This window comes from Perca flavescens, chromosome 7, assembly GCF_004354835.1.
Source record: "Perca flavescens isolate YP-PL-M2 chromosome 7, PFLA_1.0, whole genome shotgun sequence".
NCBI classification, from domain to species: domain Eukaryota; kingdom Metazoa; phylum Chordata; class Actinopteri; order Perciformes; family Percidae; genus Perca; species Perca flavescens.
Window position 1 is genome coordinate 5954232 of NC_041337.1, and position 23971 is coordinate 5978202.

The 23971-nt window shown below is 41.5% G+C and overlaps 1 protein-coding gene across 2 annotated transcripts; it reads left to right on the forward strand.

Moving 5' to 3' along the window:
* Nucleotides 1-802: 802 nt before the first annotated feature.
* On the forward strand, nucleotides 803-22378 carry hipk1a (homeodomain interacting protein kinase 1a). 2 transcript variants are annotated; one of them, XM_028582000.1, is made up of 16 exons: nucleotides 803-1128; nucleotides 3461-4221; nucleotides 4987-5360; nucleotides 5443-5566; nucleotides 7167-7286; nucleotides 7385-7471; nucleotides 9571-9752; nucleotides 9871-10021; nucleotides 11985-12189; nucleotides 13141-13259; nucleotides 16873-17024; nucleotides 17491-17634; nucleotides 18312-18473; nucleotides 18997-19190; nucleotides 19796-19926; nucleotides 21349-22378. In XM_028582000.1, the coding sequence occupies exons 2-16, from the start codon at nucleotides 3481-3483 to the stop codon at nucleotides 21769-21771; spliced, it is 3309 nt and encodes a 1102-aa protein (XP_028437801.1). In that variant the 5' UTR covers nucleotides 803-1128; nucleotides 3461-3480; the 3' UTR covers nucleotides 21772-22378. The 2 variants fall into 2 exon arrangements, with proteins under 2 accessions (XP_028437801.1, XP_028437802.1); XM_028582001.1 differs by having other exon boundaries at nucleotides 16876-17024.
* The last annotated feature ends 1593 nt before the right edge of the window (nucleotides 22379-23971 follow it).

Here is a 23971-nt window from a genome sequence, read left to right on the forward strand (position 1 = left end):
TGGAGTGGAGTAAAAGTGTAAAGTAGCATAATTAAATTATAATACTTATAGGCCTACTTATATAAGTATCCTATTATAAAATGTTTATATTGCAGTATTACGAACTGTATTGTTGACGTGACGTTTCCCGGAAAACATGCTGTATTACAGTTTGTCTCCATTGTATACATACACACACACACACACAAACACACACACACACACACACATGGAACTACATGCACACAATTCTGACAAGTTGAGTCAACAAGCAGACTGCAGAGTAATGGTGTGTCTCAAGTGTGTTTGAGACACACTATAAGACTGCAGACTGCCCTTAATCATTCTATTCTATTTCTATGGTCTGGAGCCTTGTTGTTGAAACATATGTGCTTCAACTTTTCAGAATTGTGTGCATAGTTTAAAAAAAAATTACTGTGTGAGAAAAACTGTAATACAGTTGGTAATACTGCAAATATAAACATTGCAATACTTCATCAGTGGGCCATAAGCTCAATAACCATTGTGTAACCTCCTTTTGCTATAGCTAGCCCACTTAACAGACATTTCTTGAAATGAAAATCTTCAAGATTACAACTTTGAGTACAATACCTGTAGTAACTGTAATGGGTAACTTTACACAACTGCTTCTTCTACTGATTCAGCTGCACTTCAACTGATTAGCGTGTTTAAAATATTTAGATGTAAACGGTGGTCTAGTGTTGAAGACATGACTGAAACACAGCGAGTCAGACGATCTTTGGCTCTATCCCTGCGGCCGTTGACGTCCGTCACGTATCGCCGTTACGTTGTCTCGGTAGAAAGTACGGCGGGCGTGCAGCTGACAGTGATGATGGAGCTCTGTCTAGTCGACGGTGCTCGTTATGCCGCTGTCTGAAATTTCCACTGACGTTATGCACATTTCGCTCGTTTGACACGCGACGTGACTGCGGATTCGAGTCAGGTAACGTTATGACTCGCCTGCTCGCGTGCCCTCGTCCTTCCCGCTACAGTCCGCGAGCTCCAGCAGCAGGCGGCTAGCAGCTCCAGCCGGTCCGCTGCAGCAGCACACACAGCCCGGCGAGGAGATGATGAGGAGGAGGCCTTAAACGTCAGTTCGGCTTCCGGGTGTTCACTCATCAAATACAGGTACTGTCACTCGTAAAAAAAATAAAAAATATAAATAAATAGGCGCAACTCAGGTACTGTCATACGGCACATTTTATAACAGTGGCGTTCACGCACACTTGAAGGGGCAGGGGCCAAAAACCAAGACCCCAACCCTTACGCGTGCTCAAGGTGGCGTCATGGATGCATAGCAGGTAGCTAGACATTATGGGGGGAGCACACATATCAGTAAACCATCACAGGTGTGTTATGTTGTGTCTTTCCGGCTCACGGTATGCAAGTCCTAGTCTAGAGCTGAGACAATTACATGATAAAATTAATTATTTAATGAGTTAATTGGCAATAAATTAATCAGCAACTGATTAGATAATTAATCAGTCGTTTGGGTAATTCTTTTCCCAAGTAAAAAAACCCATCCCTTAGTAGGATATCTTATTCCTCTGTGCCATAGATGTCCAAAAGTATTTAAATCACATCCACGAGTCACACCGTTGAAGTGGCCAGGGGGTTAAAATGTATACTAGTTCTATTAATGGATAATATAATATATTTAACAGGATTAATGGCATGATTGTGCAAATTAATTGCATTTTTTTCTCTTCTAAATGTACATTAAAAGGTAGATTACACATTTTTGAAGCTCTTATCAACTTGGGAACAGACAATATGCTGGATTTATGCAAACAATAAAAAAAAAAGACAAATACTGTCTAGAATATTCTCCAGAATAATCTCAAAAGTATCGTATGTTAAAAAAAAAAAATATATATATATATATATATATATATATATATATATATATATATATATATATGCTGAAAAGCATAATATGACAAACTCCATTCCATCAAGCAACAACAGATGAGCACATTGACCTGATTGGAACATTACTTGGTAATACTAACACAATGGCCCTCATTTATCAACCTAACGTAGAAACCAGCGCAGATATGAGCGCAGAAATCATTTTACGACAGGCTTCACGTGGGATTCATGAAAAGTTCGTATCACACCAATCCGAGCGTAAGAATGGTCGTACATTGATAAATGCGGCGGCTGGAAACGATCGTCATTTAAATATCACGCCCCAATATATTCTGGGTTTTGAGGCCTCGCCCCTACAATTTACGACATGGCGAGACGTAATCCGGCTGAGAAGCGGAACTTTTCAGAGGTGGAGATTGAAACCCTGATATCTCTGGTTCATTTGCACTAACGTGTGTACTATTTGGCAGCCTGAAAACTGGTATTAAAGGCTGTAGAAAGAATGCGGGATGAAAAGAGATCACTGATGCGGTCAACAGTGTTGCCGTAAATCGGACTCCAGCTGAAGTTTAGCCTATTTAATTTATACATCCTTGACACATTTTCTATAGTCCTAATAGTAATATACAGGCTTCTATTGCAATCTCTTAGGCCTACATGTAGGTGTACCTATAATTAAATAAACACACGGTAGCGGAGTTTATGCAGTGTCTTTTATTTTACTCGTGTTCGTCGGAACGAGGCAACAGCTGAGGGAGAGCGTGTCCTCCGCCCCCTGTGTTGGACCCTGGGGGCTGGAAAAACAAGCCAAAATAACTTGGTCAATGGCAGAAATAAATCATTCACTTGAAAGAGAAACAAAAACCTGATGAATAAATAAAAATGTTGTGCATTGTCATGTTTCCTGTATTGAATATCATTACCAAACATAACACTATAGGCTACCTTTTAAAAGTGAGGAATAATATCCTGTCTCCTTCATATAGCCCTCAGTTGGTGGCTGTTCTGGACACTGCTCTCTGGGCATCGGGTCATCTGGCTCCATCGCTACATTTATGGCACCGTGTTTTCCTGCGAGATGTTGTGCAGAACCCCACAGGCTAAAACAATGTTGCAGACCGGCGCATAGAGGTCTTCTAAAAGAGCCAGATCTGCCATTACTGATACGTGATCAACTGATGACTTCTCCTTCTCCTGTTAAACTGATGCTGCACCGCAAGTCCACACTGACTCGAAAACTTGCGTACACGAGTTCAGACCAGACGTGAGATTTGATCGCAGCCTACGCTCACGTCCAAATTGATAAATGCCGAGCTTTGCGTAGGAATCGGCGTACGCCCGTCGTACGCCTGTTTTAAGTCGTACGCACGTTTCATAAATGAGGGCCAATGTAGTGTCCCAAAGATTAACTAAACCCATCCCATCCCAAAAAAAAAAGATTCTGGCCTGGCGGAGGATCTTGTTGGCCTGGTACAATTATATGGGAAACACGGAATTTCCCATCTTGTTTGCATCGTCATCAACATCATCACTAAATGACAAACTCTTAAGTCCACCCATGCCAACATCTTGTCTCTGGGTTTTTTAGATTTAATCTTGTCGGCGGACATGGCGTCGCAGCTCCAGGTGTTCTCCTCTCCCTCCGTGTCCTCCAGTGCCTACTCTCGCTCAAAGAGGCTCAAAGTTGAGAACCCTGCCTGGGATGTGTCCAACCAGCTGGGAGATAATGGTTACTACCAGCAGAGCCCCGCCCAGGGAGCTGCACCCTCCACATCTGGCTCCAACTTCAACCCCGTGTACCCCTCCAACCAGGTGCACCCGCCCACGGCCGGCTCCCGGGAGCAGACGGTGGTGCGTGGGGCAGACAGCACAGGGAGCGTTCGCGGACCTCCCTCCTCTTCTTCCTCCTCCTCGTCCTCCAGCCGCCGCGTCAAGGACGCGGGGTCCTCCTCGCAGCCGTGCGACGTCTACCACAGGCAGTACAGCTTGAAGCGGAAGAGCGAGGAGGTGGACAGCAGCGACAGCGTCCAGATACTGGAGGAGCTCTCAGCCCCCGTGGTCTCAAACCGCACCGCCGGTGGTGGTGGTGGTGGGGGGACCACCACCGCTCAGTCCATAGCACATTCCACCTCTACCACCAAGAGCAGCAACTCCCACAGTGAGGGCGACTACCAGCTGGTCCAGCACGAGATTCTGTGCTCAATGTCCAACAGCTACGAGGTGCTGGAGTTCCTGGGACGGGGCACCTTCGGCCAGGTGGCAAAGTGCTGGAAGCGGGGCACAAACGAGATAGTGGCGATTAAGATCTTGAAGAACCATCCCTCTTATGCTCGGCAAGGGCAAATTGAAGTGAGTATGTTGTTTTGAAAAGAAAAGAAACTCCAGGGTGGATAGACAGTAAGCAGCCGATAAACATGAAAGTTTGCCAAAACAAATAAACAAATACATAATATAGATTATAAAAAAATGGAGCTCAACAGCTAATGACCCCCATGGCAAGATTTTGTTCACTTTCACGTTATGAGATGGATGGTGGCGATGGAAAAGGTTCCCATGTTAACAACTTGGCAGAGTTGATCTTGTGAAGATTACATTTCTGTACATTGACAATATTACTTCATTAGCATTACATTTTGGTTTTATTACACAGTTTTTAGGGACTTCTGTATTAGCTATATCCAAACTTTTTTTTTTAAATCCAAGTTTCCTAGTTGTAATTCTGACTTGGAAGTTGACGTGAATGCTGTTTACAAGAACACTCTTTATCCCCCAAATAATTATGGTACATGTCGTTCCAATGTTCAACAGATAATTATCCCGGAACAGGATTATTCCAAATAGAAGTTAGAAAAAAGAGTGACAAATTGTGACAGATATTTTTCAGCTCCTCGTCTCTGAACGTTAGACAGCCAATCAACAGCATTATTAGATCTTGGTAGAGGCATGCTCCATGCTCATCAGCTCACTGACTCTGATTTACTCCTTAGGTATTGAAATTGGGTATTGAATGACGAGGCATTTTTCGATACTCTTGGTCGGTGCCTAAAAAGTATTGAATTCGGTACCCAGCCCTACTGCAGTTATATCTTCCTCTCCCTCTCCTTCTCCCTGTAGGTGAGCATCCTCAGCAGGCTGAGCACAGAGAATGCTGATGAGTTCAATTTTGTGCGCTCATACGAGTGTTTCCAGCACAAGAACCACACGTGCCTTGTGTTTGAGATGCTGGAGCAGAACCTTTACGACTTCCTAAAGCACAGCAAGTTCAGCCCTCTGCTGCTCAAGTGTATTCGGCCGATTCTGCAGCAGGTCGCCACGGCACTGATGAAGCTGAAGAGCCTGGGGCTGATCCACGCCGACCTGAAGCCTGAAAACATTATGTTAGTAGACCCTCTGAGGCAGCCGTACAGAGTAAAAGTCATTGATTTTGGCTCGGCCAGCCACGTTTCCAAAGCCGTTTGTTCCACCTACCTGCAGTCACGGTACTACAGGTGAGTACGTCAGCCTACCCTTGAATATTAGGTAAATGAACTGCTATGATCATGTCATTTATCAATTTTGATGTGCTTGCAGAGCTCCGGAGATCATTCTGGGCCTTCCTTTCTGTGAAGCCATCGACATGTGGTCATTGGGGTGTGTCATTGCTGAGCTGTTCTTGGGATGGCCCCTTTATCCCGGTGCCTCAGAATATGATCAGGTCAGCTGCAGCACCCTCATATACTATCTATCTATATATATATATATATATATATATTATATAAGGGACATTAAGGGGGCTTTCACAACTGCCTCATTTAGTTTGGTTGAATCGCACTAGAGTTGTTTTTCCCCCTTGGTGCGGTTCGTTTGGGCAGGAGTGAATGCAGCCATCACACCAAAAGGGGACCAAACAAGCGTACCGAGACCTCCTTCAACAGGTGGTCACTCGCTAAACAATGTCTGATAAATTATTTAAATGCATTGAGTGGGTTGGACCATGAAGATGCAAGAAATATGCACTAGTGCAGAACACAGGAACTTCTTCCCATATTTACTTTCTGGCTCCCACCCCAGACACATCTGACCAATAAGTGCCGGTAGTGATGCATTTTGGTTGGTTTTGATTTTTATTCTGTGTGAAATGAAACCAAACCAAGGGGGAAATGCTCCCAAGTTCATCATCAACTGATTTGGAGAGAATAGAATAGAAAACCGTGATAAAGAGTTTGACTTTTTCCCAAGAGTTAAATTAGAAGATCGATACCTCTCTCATGGTGTCTGTTCCATATGGAGCTTCAACCAACAGCTTGTTAACATAGCTTAGCATAAAGACTAGAAACTGGGGGAAACAGCTAGCCTGGCTCTGTCCAAGAGTTAAAAACAATACATGTAAAGTGGAGTTTATAGGGGGTCATGTGCCGGCCTTTTTTCTTTCTGTGTCTTTTAATATTGACATATATCCTCTGACAAAGGGAATCTATAAGTGGGTAAAACAAATACACTTTAAACAGCTTTAACTGATATAATTGCTTAAAGCGTTTTAAAAAGGTTTTGTGTTGGAGTATGTAACATTCCAAAATCTTAATTTTATTTTCACTGTAAATGCATATCTGTGTCAAATATCGCCTATTGGTTCCATTAACTACTAATAATCGGAATCGGCCTTTAAAAACCAGTATCGGTTGATCCCTAATGCTAAGCTAAGCTAACCAGCTGCTGGCTCTCTTTTTCTCTGTGTATAATGCGTACGTTTTGTTGGTTGTTCAGTAGCATAAATATAATAATAATAATTGCTACTATTAATATACTACTATACTAAATTACAGTGTTTTCACTCTGTTGTTATTACACACATTACACACAGGCCTGAATTACACACACATGCTCAGTATCTATAGATGCACTAATGGAGAGATGTCAGAGTGAGGGGGCTGCCCATGGAAAGGCGCCCCGAACAGCTGGGGGTTCGGTGCCTTGCTCAAGAGCACCTTGGCAGTGCCCAGGAGGTGAACTAGCACCTCTTTGTCAGGGTGTGAGAGGAAATTGTGTTTTGATTTAAATGCTTTTGCCAGTTACTAATATAACAGTCTCAAAAGATGTTTGGGGACAGTTTACCTTGAATAATAATTAGTTGCACAACTTTTGCATGTTTTTTTGTGTGTAAACCAACAAGACCTCCTTCAGAAATTGCCACAGCCAGCCCTCGGGTGATGAGAACTGTATAAACTGCTATTGAGAACACGTATAGGTCCCAAGGTTTATATTTGACTCACGCTAGCAATTGCTTTTTTTTCTTTTTTTCCAACTGTCTCTCTCAGATTCGTTACATTTCCCAGACCCAGGGCCTTCCCGCAGAGTACCTGCTAAGTGCAGGAACCAAGACCAGCCGCTTTTTTAACAGAGGCCCCGACTCCAGCTACCCCCTCTGGAGACTCAAAGTAAGTGACTCTGCAGAAATTTCTGAGACAGATTCCATCATCAAGCATATGCACAGTACATAATATACTGAGGTGTTGCTGCGCTTATTGTTGTGAAGACCCCTGCAGAGCACGAGGCAGAGATGGGCATCAAGTCAAAGGAGGCGAGGAAATACATCTTCAATTGTCTGGATGATATGATGCAGGTGAGGAAAGAGCCGTTTCATTACATTTTTCAAGTAAACTCTTATTTTGTCTTGTGTTCTGAAGGGGAATTTGAAAAATTCAACAGGAAAAGTATTAGGGGAAATTTCACAGTTCAAGGTTTTTTACACAGTTTTTTTAAAGTGCTAATATTATGCTCTTTTTCAGTTTCATAATTGTATTTAGAGGTTGTACCAGAATAGGTTTAATTTTCAAAAAAACACCATATTTTTACTGCACATTGCTGCAGCTCCTCTTTTCACCCTGTGTGTTGAGCTCTCTGTTTTAGCTACAGAGTGAGGCATCTCACTTCTGTTCCATCTTTGTTAGGAGTCGCACATGGGCAGTAGCTGTGTAAGGACTACTAGCCAGTCAGAAGCAGAGTATGACGGCGTGCCATGCTAGCAGCTAGGCGAGCATTATAACGTGTGTTACAAAGTGACGCACATTTGTCTCTGAAGTAAAGGCTGGACTACAATAGAGCTGTTTGGAGAAGTTTGGAAACAGTGTTTTCTGTTGGAGATGGTACCGTATTTTCCGGACTATAAGTTGCTCCGGAGTATAAGTCGCATCAGTCAAAAAATGCGTCATGAAGAGGAAAAAAAACATATATAAGTCGCACCGGACTTTATTTAGAATTTATTTTTTTTTTTTCATCTGTCAACTACACAATAGCTCACAGAACAACAGGCTGAATAGGTGTCCGGTATGTTAACGTAACACATTAACAGTTATTGAACTATACAATAGCACACAGAACAACCAGCTACCAGGGCGTGGAGCATGGATGTATTAAAAGGCGCGGAGACGTAACTGCACTGTTGACAAGCCCCTCCAGACTTTGTTATCTCTTTTCTTTCTCAGTTGTCTTTAGGAGCAGCATCTAGTTGTCACAAGTCTAGAGAGCCCTCTCGCGGCTGCAACATGTTAAATTGTATATATTTTGATATATACCGTATTTTCCGGACTATAAGTTGCACTTTTTTTCCTACTTTGGCTGGTCCTGCGACTTATAGTCAGGTGCGACTTATATATCAAAATATATATAATTTAACATGTTTTTAAATGTTAATTGATACTGAAAACATTACCGTCTACACCCGCGAGAGGGCGCTCTAGGCTTGTGACAACTAGAATGCTGCTACTAAAGACAACTGTGAAAGAAAAGAGATAACAAACTGCAGGTAGTAAAATATGCAGCCGAAAACGGTAATCGAGCAGCAGAAAGAAAGTTTGAAATGAGGGAGAAACGTGTGAGGGACTGGCGAAAAGGTGACTCTTACTGCAATGAAGAAAACAAAGAAAGCTAATTGGCTAATCGCGGCTGAAAGCGAGATGGCCAGAGCTGGAGGAACGAGTCTGGAGGGGCTGGTCAACGGTGCAGTTACGTCTCCACGCCTTTTAATACATCCATGCTCCACGCCCTGGTGGCTAGTTGTTCTGTGTGCTATTGTATAGTTGAATAACTGTTAATGTGTTACGTTAACAAATCGGACACCTACCGTATTCAGCCTGTTGTTCTGTGTGCTATTGTGTAGTTGACAGATGAAGGAAAAAAAAAAATTCTAAATAAATGCGACTTATAGTCCCGTGCGACTTATATATGTTTTTTTCCTCTTCAAGACGCACTTTTTGACTGATGCGACTTATACTCCGGAGCAACTTATAGTCCGGAAAATACGGTAAATCGCACCTGACTATAAGTTGCAGGATCAGCCAAAGTAGGAAAAAAAGTGCGACTTATAGTCCGGAAAATACGGTAAGTCCCTTTGGGGTGGACTTTGGGCTTTTTCACTTTGTAAACCTATAACGTGCACAACAAAGATATATAACACAATAAAGGAAAGGGGAAAAGCCAAAAAGCATAATATGAGCACTTTAAGTTCAATAAATGCAACATCTTTCCAAAAGTCAATGAGTTATCGTGTTAAATAATCGTGATTTCAATATTGACCAAAATAATTGTGATTATGATTTTTATCGAGCAGCCCTATCCCTCAGTCTGCACATAGATGCACATTGATACTGATGCCGTTTTGATGCAATGCCGTTGTGTGCTTTAGGATGCGGTTTGACAAACCCAGACTTCCTATCTCTGCAGGTGAACATGACCAACCTGGAGGGGACGGACATCTTGGCAGAGAAGGCCGACAGGCGCGAGTTTATAGACCTGCTGAAGAAGATGCTGACGCTAGACGCAGACAAACGGATCACGCCCATGAAGACGCTGAACCACCCCTTTGTTACCATGACGCACCTGCTGCACTTCCCTCACAGCTCTCAGTAAGTGTAGGACTGTGACAGGGATGATTGTGTTGGCTGTGAATCAGCATCGCCACTTAGTTTTTAGGATTCCATCTTTGTTCCTGTTTGACCTTTTTTTTTTTTATTTATTTAACAGTGTGAAGTCCTGCTTCCAAAATATGGACATTTGCAAACGCAGATGCAGCGCCTTTGAGAATGGAAAAAATCTGTTTGCCAACAACAATACCCCGAGTGCAGCCACCAACCTCACTGTCACCTTCAGTAGCCAACTCAACCAGCACAATCAGGTGAGAACGTTATCTCGGATCTTCCCACTTGAGCATTAAAAACTTGAACAAAATCCCTTTTAAAGTACATTTAAAGTAGTTTAAAAAATGTGCGATTCATTTGCGACACTCATGCGATTAATCGTGATTAAGAAAATAAAAAAATAATTTTTGTTGATCCAGTTTTCACTTGTTGCTAGGGCTGCACGATAATGGCCAAAATGATAATCACGATTATTTTGATCAATTGAGATCACGATTAATTATCACGATTATTTGTTGATTTTAACCAAAACAAATTTTATTGTCACTTAGGCTAATTATAACTGCTTTTACATCCATATTGTGCTACATTCCTCCTTTATTTAAGGATACTGTGAAGTAGTATGCCATTTCAGCTGTTTCAGCTGTTTCACTTTCCATACATGCACGTTTGCCGTAAGGTATCTACCTGACAAAATAGCAACGCGGGTTTCGGTGGCTCATTACACTGCGTTAGAGGCAACATAAACATCGCTGCATTTCACGCTAGTAAACACTAATAACACGTTACACAGCAGGCAAAGTTAGCCTACCGTTAGCCACAGTAGTAGTAACTGGATTAAACACGGCTAAAATGCTGACAGCTAAACAGTGTAGTGTGACAGGATTCCAATACCGGGACGTCAAACAGTCTGCTGCTAAAGCTATGAGCTAAAAGACACAAACTAGCACTGGTCACTGCTGTTGTATGAAAAACAAAACAGACGGGACAAAATGTTGCGTTTACTGGTAAACTGGTAAACATTGTGACCGGCTTATGATGGCCGACTGCTACCTGTTGTGGAATTTTCCTCACGTTACTCTGTCCTCTGTGACGGTCTACATCTAGAAACTAAGTTGCACGGTGCAGGGAACAACTCTGATTAGCTCATGGAGGCACATGATCAGACAGTGGTTTATGGAGCGCTAGATTGGCTTTGCAAAAACTTTGATAAGGAGCGATCTATGAACGGAATGACGCAGTTTAAATATCACTCGATCACGCAAATTTGATCGTGGGAAGCCAAAATCGTGATCGTAATTAAAATTTGATTAATTGTGCAGCCCTACTTGTTGCAGTTTATAACAGTAGCTTTGTAAAGTGATGAGGCCTCATTTAGCAACTGTGTGCATGCACGGCATTGTGCTTGAACATCATTTCTACGCATATAATCTGAATTATCACTGTGTGTGAGTACTCAGAGACGTGCATTCCCATGTTTAGAAGTTATAACATGAATGCCTCTTGTTTCCCTAATACTGCCCCACTGAGCTGGCTTGTGGCTGTATTTGAAAGTTCCAGAGGATTCAATAAGATCTGTTAAATTTGTTTAAGTGCACCGATTAAAACCAATTCCTAAGTGCATTGCAATGATACTGCGATTCTTAATTTGACCATCTGTCTATCATCTGTCCCCATACTATATCTTTATTTATTCATCTTTGTACACATCACTCGCGTTCTAACTGCATTTGCTTGTAAGAATGAACGTATAACTATGTATAACGACAAATTTAGTGTGGAAATAGTTAAAAAGAAACATGACACAACGTAACAAAAAGTATCACCATTAACAGGAACCCACAAAATGAGACTTTTGTCCATATGTATGTTGCTTCAGTGTAAGGTGGTGAAACTTTCACACGTCTCTTTTAACCTCGTGGTCTGTGATGTTTTTTTCGTTTCTTGATCTTTACTTGGATGCTACTTATGTCCACAACAAGTAACTTTACATCAAGGCTATGGGAACTTGTGGTTGACGATATATGGCATTCAGGGGCCATGTCTGTATGTAAATGAGCCTCTACATGCCTGTAAGTTAGTAAGTAAGTAAATGTTATTTATAAAGAACCTTTCAAAACCATGGTTACAAGGTGCTGTTCCGTGCAGGTGGATGTAGAACATTGTTGATTGTGTTGAAGCTCCCTGGACTTTGTTGCTGAACTCCGCTCATCTTTTCAGGCGTTGAATACAGGCGGCCAGTCCCTGTCCCTCAGCAGTAACGTCCCGTTGCTCAACTACCAGCCTGGCCTCTACCAGCAGGCCACCATAAACATCCCGGGCCTGACCCAGCAGGGCGTGCCCCTGCAGACCAGACCCACCCAGCTCTGCGCCCAGACTGAGCCCTTCCAGCAAACACTCATAGTTTGCCCCCCCACCATCCAGGGTGAGAAAGCAAGATGTTAGTTCATTCAACCTTTTATTCATACTCTGGAACTCATCGAGGGACGGCCCTCATTAACAACGACATCAAGACAAATTACGAAGACCGAAAAAAGACAGGGCAGCACAGTGGCTCAGTGGTTAGCACTTTTGCCTCACCGCAAGAAGGTTCTGCGTATGAATCCAGGTCGTTCCAGGCCTTTCTGTGTGGAGTTTGCATGTTCTCTCCGTGTTAGCATGGGTTTCCTCCCACCATAAAAGACATGCATGCTAAGTAACCAGGACTACAGTTGAAAATTAGCTGACTGGCTAGCACAGAAACATTGATTAATGTGCATTGTCCTAATCAAAATAAATAAATCTTAAACAACAACACAGAAAAGAAGCCACACCATCATAAGAAAAATAGAAAGACACTAAAACTTTCTGAATTGGGAAAAATGATTTGATAAATAAATTAGTGTAATAAGGTTGCAAAAGAAAGTACAATTGTGTAAAGCAGTTAAAAGTAGAAGTCTGCAAGTTTAAACCAGATTTCTAAATTGTCTAAAAGGCACAAGTGAGTGGTTTTTTAAGAAAGTGTTGTCATTTGTTCAAGGAGTCGGGTGCACTAAACTTCCGACCAGGCTCGTGGAACATGAAGTAAAAAGCCAGTCAGCAGAGCGAGTCTGATAAGCTCCCTCTGAGTGATGGAAAATAAGAGTACCAGAGTAGTGTCACGTTGCTTCAATGAGAGTAAATCTCATTTCACAATTACCTTGAAAAATGTAGAAATTAAAATAATTTGACGAACCAGCAACAAAGGGACAAAATCTTTATTGATATTTTGCCTTTCTGCAGCTACCTTCATAATCCCTACATATCTTATACTCTACATTAAGTATCTTTAGTATATATATATATTTTTTTTTTAATGTATTGACTAATATCACTTGCCTCCATCTTTTCCTTCCAGGTCTTCAAACCTCCAATAAGCCATCTGGTTATCCAGTGAGGATGGACAACTCTGTACCCTTAGTCCCTCAGAACCAGTCGTCCCAGTCTCTCCACATCCAACCCGGCGTGCTGGCACAGGTAGGACCCACTGCATCACTGCTACACATGCGTATCGAATCCACTCATTTATACAATCCACTACAGCAGTGGTGGAATGTACAGCTAGGCGGTATGGAAAAAATCAAATATAACAATATTTTTGACCAAATACATTGACTTGGATATTGCGATGATATTGTAGGGTTGACTATTGGTGTTTTCACAAAATATTTTCACAATGAGGGTTTTGATAAATAATCACCAATAATGTGGATACAATGACTAAGTGGTTAACCCCTTGACGCCTGAATTTATTCACAATTATATAAACAGAATATTATGTGTGTTTCTGGCTCCAAGCTGATGCTAATTTAAGTTGAGATTGTTAATTTGTCTATAGCATATGGAATAGATATAAATTTAGGTATGATGCAAATTAGCGACAACAGGCATTATGGTAAAATTCTTTACAAAATGGTAAAATTAATAAAACACATAGTAGATTTCATTCATGTCACAAAGTTGTTAGAACTTCTAAACTGTAAATGACAAATACATGGATCTTGACAACGGCAAGAAAGAAAACACTCTCCTACTCCCTAACATTGACAGTAGTTTCTTTAGGGTTAGGGGTAGGGTTAGGTTTAGGGGTAGGATTAGGTGTAGGGGTAGGGTTAGGGGTAGGGTTAGGGTTAATTTCGCTTACGTGAACCGGATGTATCTCCCACTCCGACCGGTCCTACGAGAAACCAGTGCATGCAAAAGGTTCCTAGGTATGTATCGCATGTAAACAAACCGGCATTGGGGGGAATACACACGCTATCTCGCCTGCAGTCGGAATGGAAGAGGTTTGATGCAAATTAGCGACAGTCGGCGTTAAGGGGTTAAAGGCAAATAATAGAACAGCTAGTAAGTCTGGTATGTTCAGAAAATGATAATGATGATGAAGTATGAAAGCAAATTTGTTTGTTTTTTCTTACTGCTTTACCCCATGAATCATGTCCCGACCCCTTTGAAGGGGCCTGACTCCTAGGTTGGGAACTACTCCTTAGCTGTTTATGAAGTTAGCTCGATAGCTCTGCCCTTGACCAGCTACCACAGTTTTTGTTATTAAAGATAAAATACTATTTAATTTTCACTTTTGATAAGAGGACACATCTGCTGTTTTGTACAGTTAAGATAAATAAAGGAATATTTTATCAGTGATTTCATTCTGTTTAAAAAATCGTATTGTGAACTTAAAATCGTGAATTGAATTGAATTGAATTGTGAGTTGAGTGTATCGTTACATCCCTACTCTTGATCCATAGCAAGGACTTCCAAATATGACTTAGACTTAGGCTACATTTACATACCGCCTGTTGCTGGTAGTTGCCATGGTAACATTAGTAGCTTAGTCTCAGAGAATGGGACGTCATGACCAATAAGACCCAATCAGGCGTGTCGAAACATTGGCATCACTGTCGGTGTTGCCAGAGATCTCCGTTTGCAGCCGTTAAAACGGCAACACAACTCCGCAGATTCCGAACCAAAATGGGGTCAGAAGTTTTTCCAAACTTCTCCGGTTTTGGGGCTCCTAAACGCCAGAGCAGTGTGAATGTAAGGTGTAAACGTAGCAGAAGATATTTGTTTTTAAACCAAATGTAGCAATGTATTTACGTAGCCTTTACCCCACCCTTCACACCTGCAGTTGATTGCACCTTTACCAAAATCCAATAACCTGAAAAAATCATTCACAGAGCAAGATCTTTGTGGAATAAGTAACATTCGTTTTATCACAGGAAAGGTAGATTTTAAAAAGAAAGTCAAATCTTACCTTCACTTAAATTATTTATCATGAGGTTTCTTATTATGTGGTTAAAAATATTTGATTTTCTTCTCTGTCTATGTGAGCTACCTTAATGTTAGCTGTGTAATATACTGTAATATATAACTTTGTTTTCAAGATATTTCTCTATTTGCATGGTTTGTTGTTATTTAGTTCTGTAAGCAGATATTGTTGCATTTCTTTTCTTTTCTGTATATGTCATGAAATGTTTTAATATTGTCTGATTAAATGTTGTTTTGGACCCCAGAAAGACTAGCTGGTCGTCTAGGCGTCGGCTAATGGGGATCCTTATAATAAATACAAATAAATACAAATACACCTCCTCCCAGGCCTCCCTCGCCCCCCTGCTGTACGGCTCCGTGGTGGGAATACCGCCTCTAGGCTCGCTCCGGCTGCCACTCGGCTGCAGGGGAGCGAGCCTCGGCGGCTTACTAGATCAGAATGCCTCCTTGCTGGTAAAACACCATCATCACAACTGGTTTAAATCTTTTCTTTCTTCTTCCTCCCTCCTAGCACATGTCTGTCAGCGGTGGGCAGCAGAAGGTGGGACGCATGTGCAGCTCACCAGTCTGGTTTGTGCATTTGCTTGCAGCTTCACGGGCAAGACACATAAAACTCTCTTATTTTCATCAGATTCGGTATCAATCCTCTGTGCCAGAAAGAAAATAAGCTTTGTTTCCCAAAATGTCCAAACTATTCCTTTAAAAGGTTCCTTGCAAGTTACTAACTGCCACACTGTAGACACACTAGAGAAAACACACGTTTGGAAATATCAAAATTCATCACAAAACTTGGTAGAAATCGACATCAAGTTAAATAATCTAGGGCTGCAACTAACGATTATTTTCATAGTCAATTAATCTGTTGATAATTTTTTTTTTTATTAATCGATTAGTTGTTTGGTCTATAAAATGTCAGAAAATTGTGAAAAAATGTGGATCAGTGTTAATTAAAGCCCAGCAAAAAAATTTCCTTAAATGTCTTGTTTTGTCCATATAGGTCTATGTAGGAGTGAAGAAACTAGAAACTATTAACATTTAAGAACCTGGAATCAGAGAATTTTTCAATGAAAACGATTATTCGATTGTCATAATAGTTGGCGATTAATACAACTAATCGATTATTCGATAAATCTTTGCAGCTCTAAATCTAATCTGAGATATTCATATTTAAACCACTAGTATGTGTACAACTTTGGCGTCTCCTAGTGGTAGATTAAAGAAGAAACACTGGCAGACAGCAATGCACACGGCTGCATTTTCTTTTCTTTTTTTATCTCAAAGCTTCTGGCAATATTTAATTTTGTTTAATAAAAGCTGTATAACAAATGTCAGGAGGCACTTTCATTTCCTTCTCTCTGTCTCAGACTAACACATTTCACTTTCAGGGTGTTTCACAGCGCAGGACTGGACAGCTTGCATGCTTGGCATCAGAACCTGAGTCAACTGTTTTTTTTTCTGTCTTTCTTTAAGCTTGGTTATTTTCTGCTTCTCAAGTCTCTTTCGGCACATTTCCTTCTCAACAGTAACAAATGCAGCTCTCTCTGCATAGGAGTAAGTCTGGAAACCAGATGCAGAGTTTGGAGTTTTGTTCAGCTGTCAGTGTGTCAGGGTCTTGGTGGGCCACAGAGATGGAAACCTTGGTGTTTGTTGATAAACGGATACACTTTTATTTCACTGGGATTGTCTAAGAAAATAACTCTGACTCCTAATCTACTTTGGTCGACACACCCTGCACTTTTTTCTCTTCTTAATGTGTCACTGCTAACGTCGTAGGTTTTTGAATAGTGCAATATTTGAACATGAGTTTAATGTGAACATGCAGCAGGGCTGGCCGGCAGGCACACAGCAGATCCTCATCCCTTCCACATGGCAGCAGATGCCAGGCATGGCCATCCACAACCCTGGGCAGGCCGTGGTGCCCGACTCACCCATGGGAGCCCCGGTCTCTGACAGTCAACAAGCTTCCGGCTGGAGGTGAGTTTAGTCGGGACTCTGTGTCATCAGGCTGCGTTTTAAAAGTACAGCTTCAGGTCATTCTAATATTAAAACTTAATTTTATTGGGATGGGATGATATACTTTTTGTCCCGATTGATTCTTTCACAATATATGGGTGCCGATTCGATTTGTATTGCAATTCGATAGTATTGAGATTTTTTCTTTTCCTTCTTTAACAAAAACAAAAGTTGAATGAATAATACACTTCTAGAGACAATATATATATATTTATATATATTTTTTTTTTTTAAAAGAATGCACATGTGGGTCAGTCTGAGATTTGTTTTGTAAAAAAGAACATAACATGTATTTTCTGCATTTTCTGCTTTGCTCTGTTTTGCTGGAAACTGATATGATGTAGTCGCCGTTTAGCAAATTTGGTCAGTCAGTCATATAGACGTGATGCAGTCTAAAATAAGTTAAATGTGTTCTTCCTTTTCAAAGGGGTCGTCATGGAAGCCAATACGATGGCGTCAGCCAGCAGGACTCGGGTGCTGGCCGTCACGCTGCCTCCCAAAGCCACAACTCAGGGGCAAGATCCCAACAGGGCAAGAGATCCAAGGCTCGACATGCAGAGAGCAGAGCCAGGTACCCTGTCGTACATTTACATCATCTGCATAACGTGTATTCATCATAACCTGTTTTTAAAGTCTTCAGTAGGAAGTATGTGCTTGGGGCTGAGAGCCACAGACAGTGTAGGAAAGATGGAAAGTATTGAGAGATGGACTAACAAATGTCGGTTTTAGTCTTCTCATGGTTTTTTGACAATAATAAAAATAGATAATACCACCAGCCTTATCCTTATGCTGTTTTTCCAACCAGAAGTCCAAAACCCAAAATATTGATTTTTCTATCATATGAGCTGCTAATCCTCAAAATTGAGAAACTGAATTTAGCAAAGGTTTATGATTTTTGCTTGAAAACAAACTTGAACGAAAGATCGATTAACAAACATTTCATTTTTTCAGTTGATTAAATATTGTATAAATCCCCTCATTGTTTTAGCTCTACACCACACTGAACACCCAAAAGCGAATGTGTTTACTTTGAAATAGCATCTGCCAAATATATGCAATATGTGATCCTTTTATGTGCTGTAGTGTACTTTATTTTATAAGGATGTAAAAATGTATGAGTATTAAAAAAATAATGTAATTATAAAGGAAAAGCTGGAAATGAAAGGCAACAACTCTGCTGTCTAAAATATTGAAATAGATAAAGTATTTGCAATAAGCCAGTGATGGAGCATTTTCCCCCCACTGCAGGCCTGTGTCGTCAGCCACCACTGTGCTCCACAACGCTTCTGCTCTGGCTGGCGACCAGTCTCAGCCCATCGTCATCTCGGACACACCCAGTCCAGCTGTCAGCATCATCACCATCCACAGCGACTCCGACGACGAGGATGACAGGAAGTTCCCCCCTGCTTCGTGAGCTAATTTCCTGTCTGAAGCATTTTAATTTTCACACTTTGGAGTAGGGCTGGGTACAGAATTCGACTTTTTAGGCACCAACAGAATTGCCTCCTTAGTATCGAAAAATGCCTCGCCATTAAATACAAAGTTTCAAATACCTAAGTAAAGAGTAAATCTCGTCAGCGTCAGTGAGCCAATAAGCATGCAGCATGCTTCTACCAAGACCTAATAATGTTTGTGATTGGCTGTCTAATGTTACACGTAGAGACACGCACAGGCAAGGCTAATGTAGTAGGAGCTGAAAATAAATAAAAGATTTGTGCTGTAATGTGTATTGTTGTAATTTCTTTTTGTTAAAATGGATTTTATAAAATTGGTATCGAAAAAAGAATTGTTTAGGAACCATTATCAAAGTCCCAGTGTTGGTATCGGTACCGGTACTGGTATCGAAGATTTTTAAACGAAACCCAGCCCTACTTTTAAGTGAAATTTTCAGAGGTTTTATTTTAAATGGTTATCTTACTTTCCTCTCCTGCAGCTCTGGAACAAGCCAGAGGACCAATGTGATCAGCTGTGTGACGGTGCACGATTCCCATGACTCTGACTCGTCCACCAGCAGCCCCCTGAGCACCAAGACCACCTCACAGCCCGCCAAGTCTTTGGCCATCATCACGCCCTCTGTGAAGAGCCAGCCGGGGGACAGCACAACACACAAAGCTCCCGCAGCTCCAGGTCCTCTAGTCTTCAAACATCATTTTTAATCTAGTCTTCATATTAGGGGTGTCACGATTCCATTTTATTTTTTATTTAAACATTTTCTTTTCAGCAGTGACAGCAGTGCCACAATGATAGCCACTAGATGGCAGAAGGGTACTTTACAACAACAGTTTGAGTTTTTAAAAATTATCAAACTGCAATTAAATGCACCATTAGTTTGCCGAGACGCATGCGAATGTCCATGAAGTCCCAGTCGGAGCCCACGTGCTTACAGATGTCGTACTGATTCGGAAAAAAAGCAATAGGTACTGCACACTGCATTCATCTGTAATATGTAGTAATATGTTTTTTTCTTTGGCCGTGTCAGGGTTGGAGAGAGAAATAAATACTGGGGGAATCGCTGATCAATTTTCGATTTAAAATCCAAATCATGACACCCCTACTTCAAATATATACATTATATTTTGGGTAACTACTGTAGATGTGTTTCCATTTTAGGTGCACTACTTATCAGCTCCGCTCGTATATTTACAGGTTAAACTGATCCTTTTCAATTCAAGCAGCCGTAACTTATTCTCTTCTTAGTGCTCACAGTATTGTGTCTGGTTTTGCACGGGTAGATCCAGCTACAAGTGGCTCCGGAAAATCCAAGAAAGGGTCGACTCAGCAGTCCAGTCGGCCAGGAGATTCTAACAATGACCGGCATCAACGGGCTGCATCCAGCAGATCTCAGCCTCTCAACCTGAGTCAGGTAACGCTATGTAGCTGATGTCTGCTCAACAAGGTGTAACCATGACCAATAACCATTCATTTGCACATAAAGAACAAAAAAGTCGAATCAGTCCTACAGCATCACAGGTACAATCAGTAAAAAGCACATTCTGGAGTTAAGAGAATAATGCAATTAATGAAGCAATTAAGCAATTATTGAGTTATCTAGACAAATCTGCCATTTTTGTTATTTTTTACAGTCTGATATATGATATTCTTATCAGTCAAATGAAGAAGTATATATATTAGATAATGTAATCATGTGGAGGTTCTGCCATAATTACGTACTGTAACCAGTTTTACTACAGAGTAAACTGTGGTAAAACCATGGGTGAAACATACTGATGTCGACAACATGAGAGCTTTCTACTGCTCAAACAGAGACAGCCACAGCAGGGCAGAGACTAGCTGTAACTACAGCACTCTGGCCATTACTTGCTCTGGCCATTACTTGCTAGGCTTACAGTTAACCTGGAGCACTGCTAGTTTATTGGGACGGAGTCGTGACATTAAATGGAAAAGTGAGCACGCATTTTACTTGACTAACAAACCGACTTTACCTCACTAAAGTACTAACCATTCGGTTTGTTGAATATCGTGATATTACTGCGTACTGTGACATTTTTGGCCATAATAATCGTGCCAAAAAAATGTGATATCTGCTTATCCCTCATTTGGATATTAATGATAATACTCACGCTGAATCCAACATGTCACAAACTGTATCTTCTTCATTTCTGTTCCAAGCTTATAGGACCAACCCACAAGAAGAGCATGCTCAGGCTCGCTAACAGCATCTTTTCTGACTCCATGAATGTTTTGAACTATGAATACCAACTTTTGCCTTCTGACAGGCAATTTAGAGTCCCTTTGTTTAGACACAACAGGCTCAAGAACTCTTTTATACATCAGTAAGCCAATTAAGATCTGTATCCGAGGATATCATGAAACATGTTTTTTTTGTCATGGCTGTTGTGTTTTCATCTTTTGTACTATATGTGTGATTGTTGTCTAAATCTGTGTGTGCTTCTTTTTTTTTGAGCGGCACTGCTCGGGAACACAAAATTAATTTTAGTGTAAACTGACTAAGTTGTATCGTATCATATTACAGCCTACAACTGGACTGGTCAAATTTGAACATTCACTAGCCATTTGGCTGGTGGACGAAAAAAATACATTTTGAACCCAGTTTTGTATTAGTCACAACACAAAACACATGTACTCGCAAACAGGGTTCAAAATTAACTTTTTTGTCCACCAGCCAAATGGCTAGTGAATGTTGCATATCTACCAGCCTCTTACATATTTTACTGGCATTTGGCTGGTGGATGGTGCTAATTTTTAACTCTGCACTCAAATACCCCAAGTGTGGGCATTTATGACCCTCTCCCTGTTGTTTCAGGTACAGCAGTCTGTGATGTCATCATCCAACGACCAAACGGGAAGCAGTGGCTCCCTGAGGCGGCAGCTCACGTACCCCCCACCCGCCTCGTCCCATTCATCCTTCCTTCACGAGAACGCCCTGTTCAGCTCGACCCCGAGCCTGTACGCGTACCCGGCGTCCGCCGCCCTGGCCTCCGTGTCCCAAGCCGTGGATCAGATGCAAGGGGGCTCATCCCGCCACGGCAGGGACAGCGGAGCGTACCCTTCACTGGCACTGCTCCAGAAGAGCGGCACCCTGGCCTTTGGAGGCCCTGCTCCGGGACAGTACAGCAACTCCCACCCCCAACAGCAGCAGCAGCAGCAGCAGCAGCTGGGGGGGCAGCCGTTCCACCACGCCAGCGCTACTTACCAGCGAAAAGTCAACCAGTACCCCTACCTGTGAAGACTGACAGGCTGTTTACACGCCAACGTTTTGAACAAATTACGGCAAAAGTATTCTTACGTTCTGGCTGTTAGTTTACACGGCACCGGGGGGGCTGCAAAAGAAAACTTTTGAAACCGGGTTCCAGAGTGAAATCTAATAGGGTTGCTTGATTATCGGAGAAATCATAATCACGATTAATTTGGTCAATATTGAAACCATGATTATTTAACACGATTACTCATTGTCTTTTGGAAAGACGTTTCAATTATTGAATTTGAAAAAAACACAATTTAACAGTGAAAACACCTAGAACTGTTACATTTCCCCTAATACTTTTTTTTTTCATTCAGAACACAAGACAAAATAAGAGTTTACCTGCAAAACGTCATGTGCAAAACAATCGCTTCTGTTTTTGTGATCATTAGGAGCTCAAATCGTAATTGCGATTAAAAAAATGTATTAATTAAAATCTAAAATCTAGTCCAGTCCAGCGTTGCCGTGTAAACTAGCAAAGCTGCTCTCTGTGGAGCGGTGCAGTCTCGCTCCCGCTAATGTCGCTTTGCCAGACCCTCCTCCAAAGCGAGCTGGAGGAGGGTCTGGTCTATTCCAGATAGCATTCGGGGATGGGAGGAAAACGGGCTCTGGTTTATTGGCATTTCTTTAAATCAATCACAATTGTCTTGGGCGGCGCTAAGCAAACAGAGAAAAGCCGCGGTGCCGCTGCTAAATAAGCTCGGGAAGGAACTTGTTTTGGTGGAACATGTGTGCGTTCAAAAGTTGTTTTAGTCGTGCAACAGAAAACTCAGATTGGACAGATAGTCTAGCTAGCTGTCTGGATTTATCCTGCAGAGATCTGAGGAGCAGTTAACCATAGTCCTCATAGATCCACCAGAGGTTAGAATGCCAACACAAAGGAAGCCCAAGGCATATCCGGTCTAAATGAGTGAAATTCTGCGGCTTTTCCGGCGGCAACGGAGCAGTCCCGAAAGTGGAACATCAAGGACATGGACTACACCCCCGCCTACCCCTCGCCTTCCAGTGAACGTTGACCCTTGCAGTCCATTAAAAACAATGCCGTCTATACGCTGAACGTTTTTTTTTAAACATAAAAGGAAGAAGTTTTCCGTGTTCAGCGTGAGCGTTGTCGTGTAAACGTAGCCTGAAGCGCTGCATGCAGACCAAATGGAGACCGAGACCAGAGAGGAGCACAAGCTCATCACGGGTGGCTGTGATTAGACCTTTCCTTTACCGTGCAGTCCTTATTTATTTTTTACAGCTTTCTCTGATTTATTTCAGATCAAATCATCATGGAAGGTATTTATATTTTAATCATGGTGAGTTTCCTTAAAAATCTATTTCAACTTTTCAAGTTTCTTTTTGTTGCATACAGCAGGTATATAAACGGCGATAAACAGCACAGCCTGCGAGTATCTGAACAGTGACCCATTCATCGTCGTGTTGGCTCTGCACTCCAGTACGGTAGATATCAAAATGACACAATAAGTAAGTATGAGGTTAAAGTGCAGACTTTCAGCTTTAATTGCAGGGTGTTTACATCCACATCAGATGAAACGAGCAGGAATTGTAGCCAAAGTCCCAAATTTAAGTGACCAAACATCAAGCTGAAACTTCTTTTACTACTTACAGACTGCAATGTTAAGTTGATTTGCAACATGTTAAGCCCCAAATTTATTTTATTTTATTTGAGAAATGAGTGTTGAGGAGAAACTTGACTAACTGTTACGCTGCTCTCTAATTATTAATATTGTCATCATCGTCAGAATCAGCGCGCACGTGTGTGTGTGTGTGTTTTACCTGTATTCTAAAAAAGAGAAAGAAAGCTATGTACTGTATAACGCTATGTCACGTGTGTTCTTCAAATGTTTTCAGGTTAATTCTGTTTTAGTGCTGGCCATTGACTTGATTATATTTCTATGTTTAGTATGTTGAATGATGCAGTACAATTCAAGAGTAGAAAGGTGTGGTATTTAGAGGGGATTGTTGTTTTTACAGTTTTGAAACTATTCTTAAGGTGGCATGTGTGTGACACGGAGTGGCATTCAGGAGAGGTTCGTAAAATACTGCAGCTGCGCTGATTCTCCGTGTCGACGGATTATTTATATTGTGTTTAATTTGTACGACAACATGTTAATGATTTTGGGAAAATGTAAAAGCTCTTGTCTTGTGAAGTGGTGTCTGTGAAATAAAAGCGTGCACA

Bases quoted from the DNA above. Each gene is read 5' to 3' on its own strand.
- hipk1a (XM_028582000.1), top strand. From the start codon at position 3,481: ATGGCGTCGCAGCTCCAGGTGTTCTCCTCTCCCTCCGTGTCCTCCAGT. The intron at 5,567-7,166 runs GTCAGCTGCAGC...TGTCTCTCTCAG, and splicing joins GTGCCTCAGAATATGATCAG to ATTCGTTACATTTCCCAGAC. The intron at 19,191-19,795 runs GTCCTCTAGTCT...TTGCACGGGTAG, and splicing joins CAAAGCTCCCGCAGCTCCAG to ATCCAGCTACAAGTGGCTCC.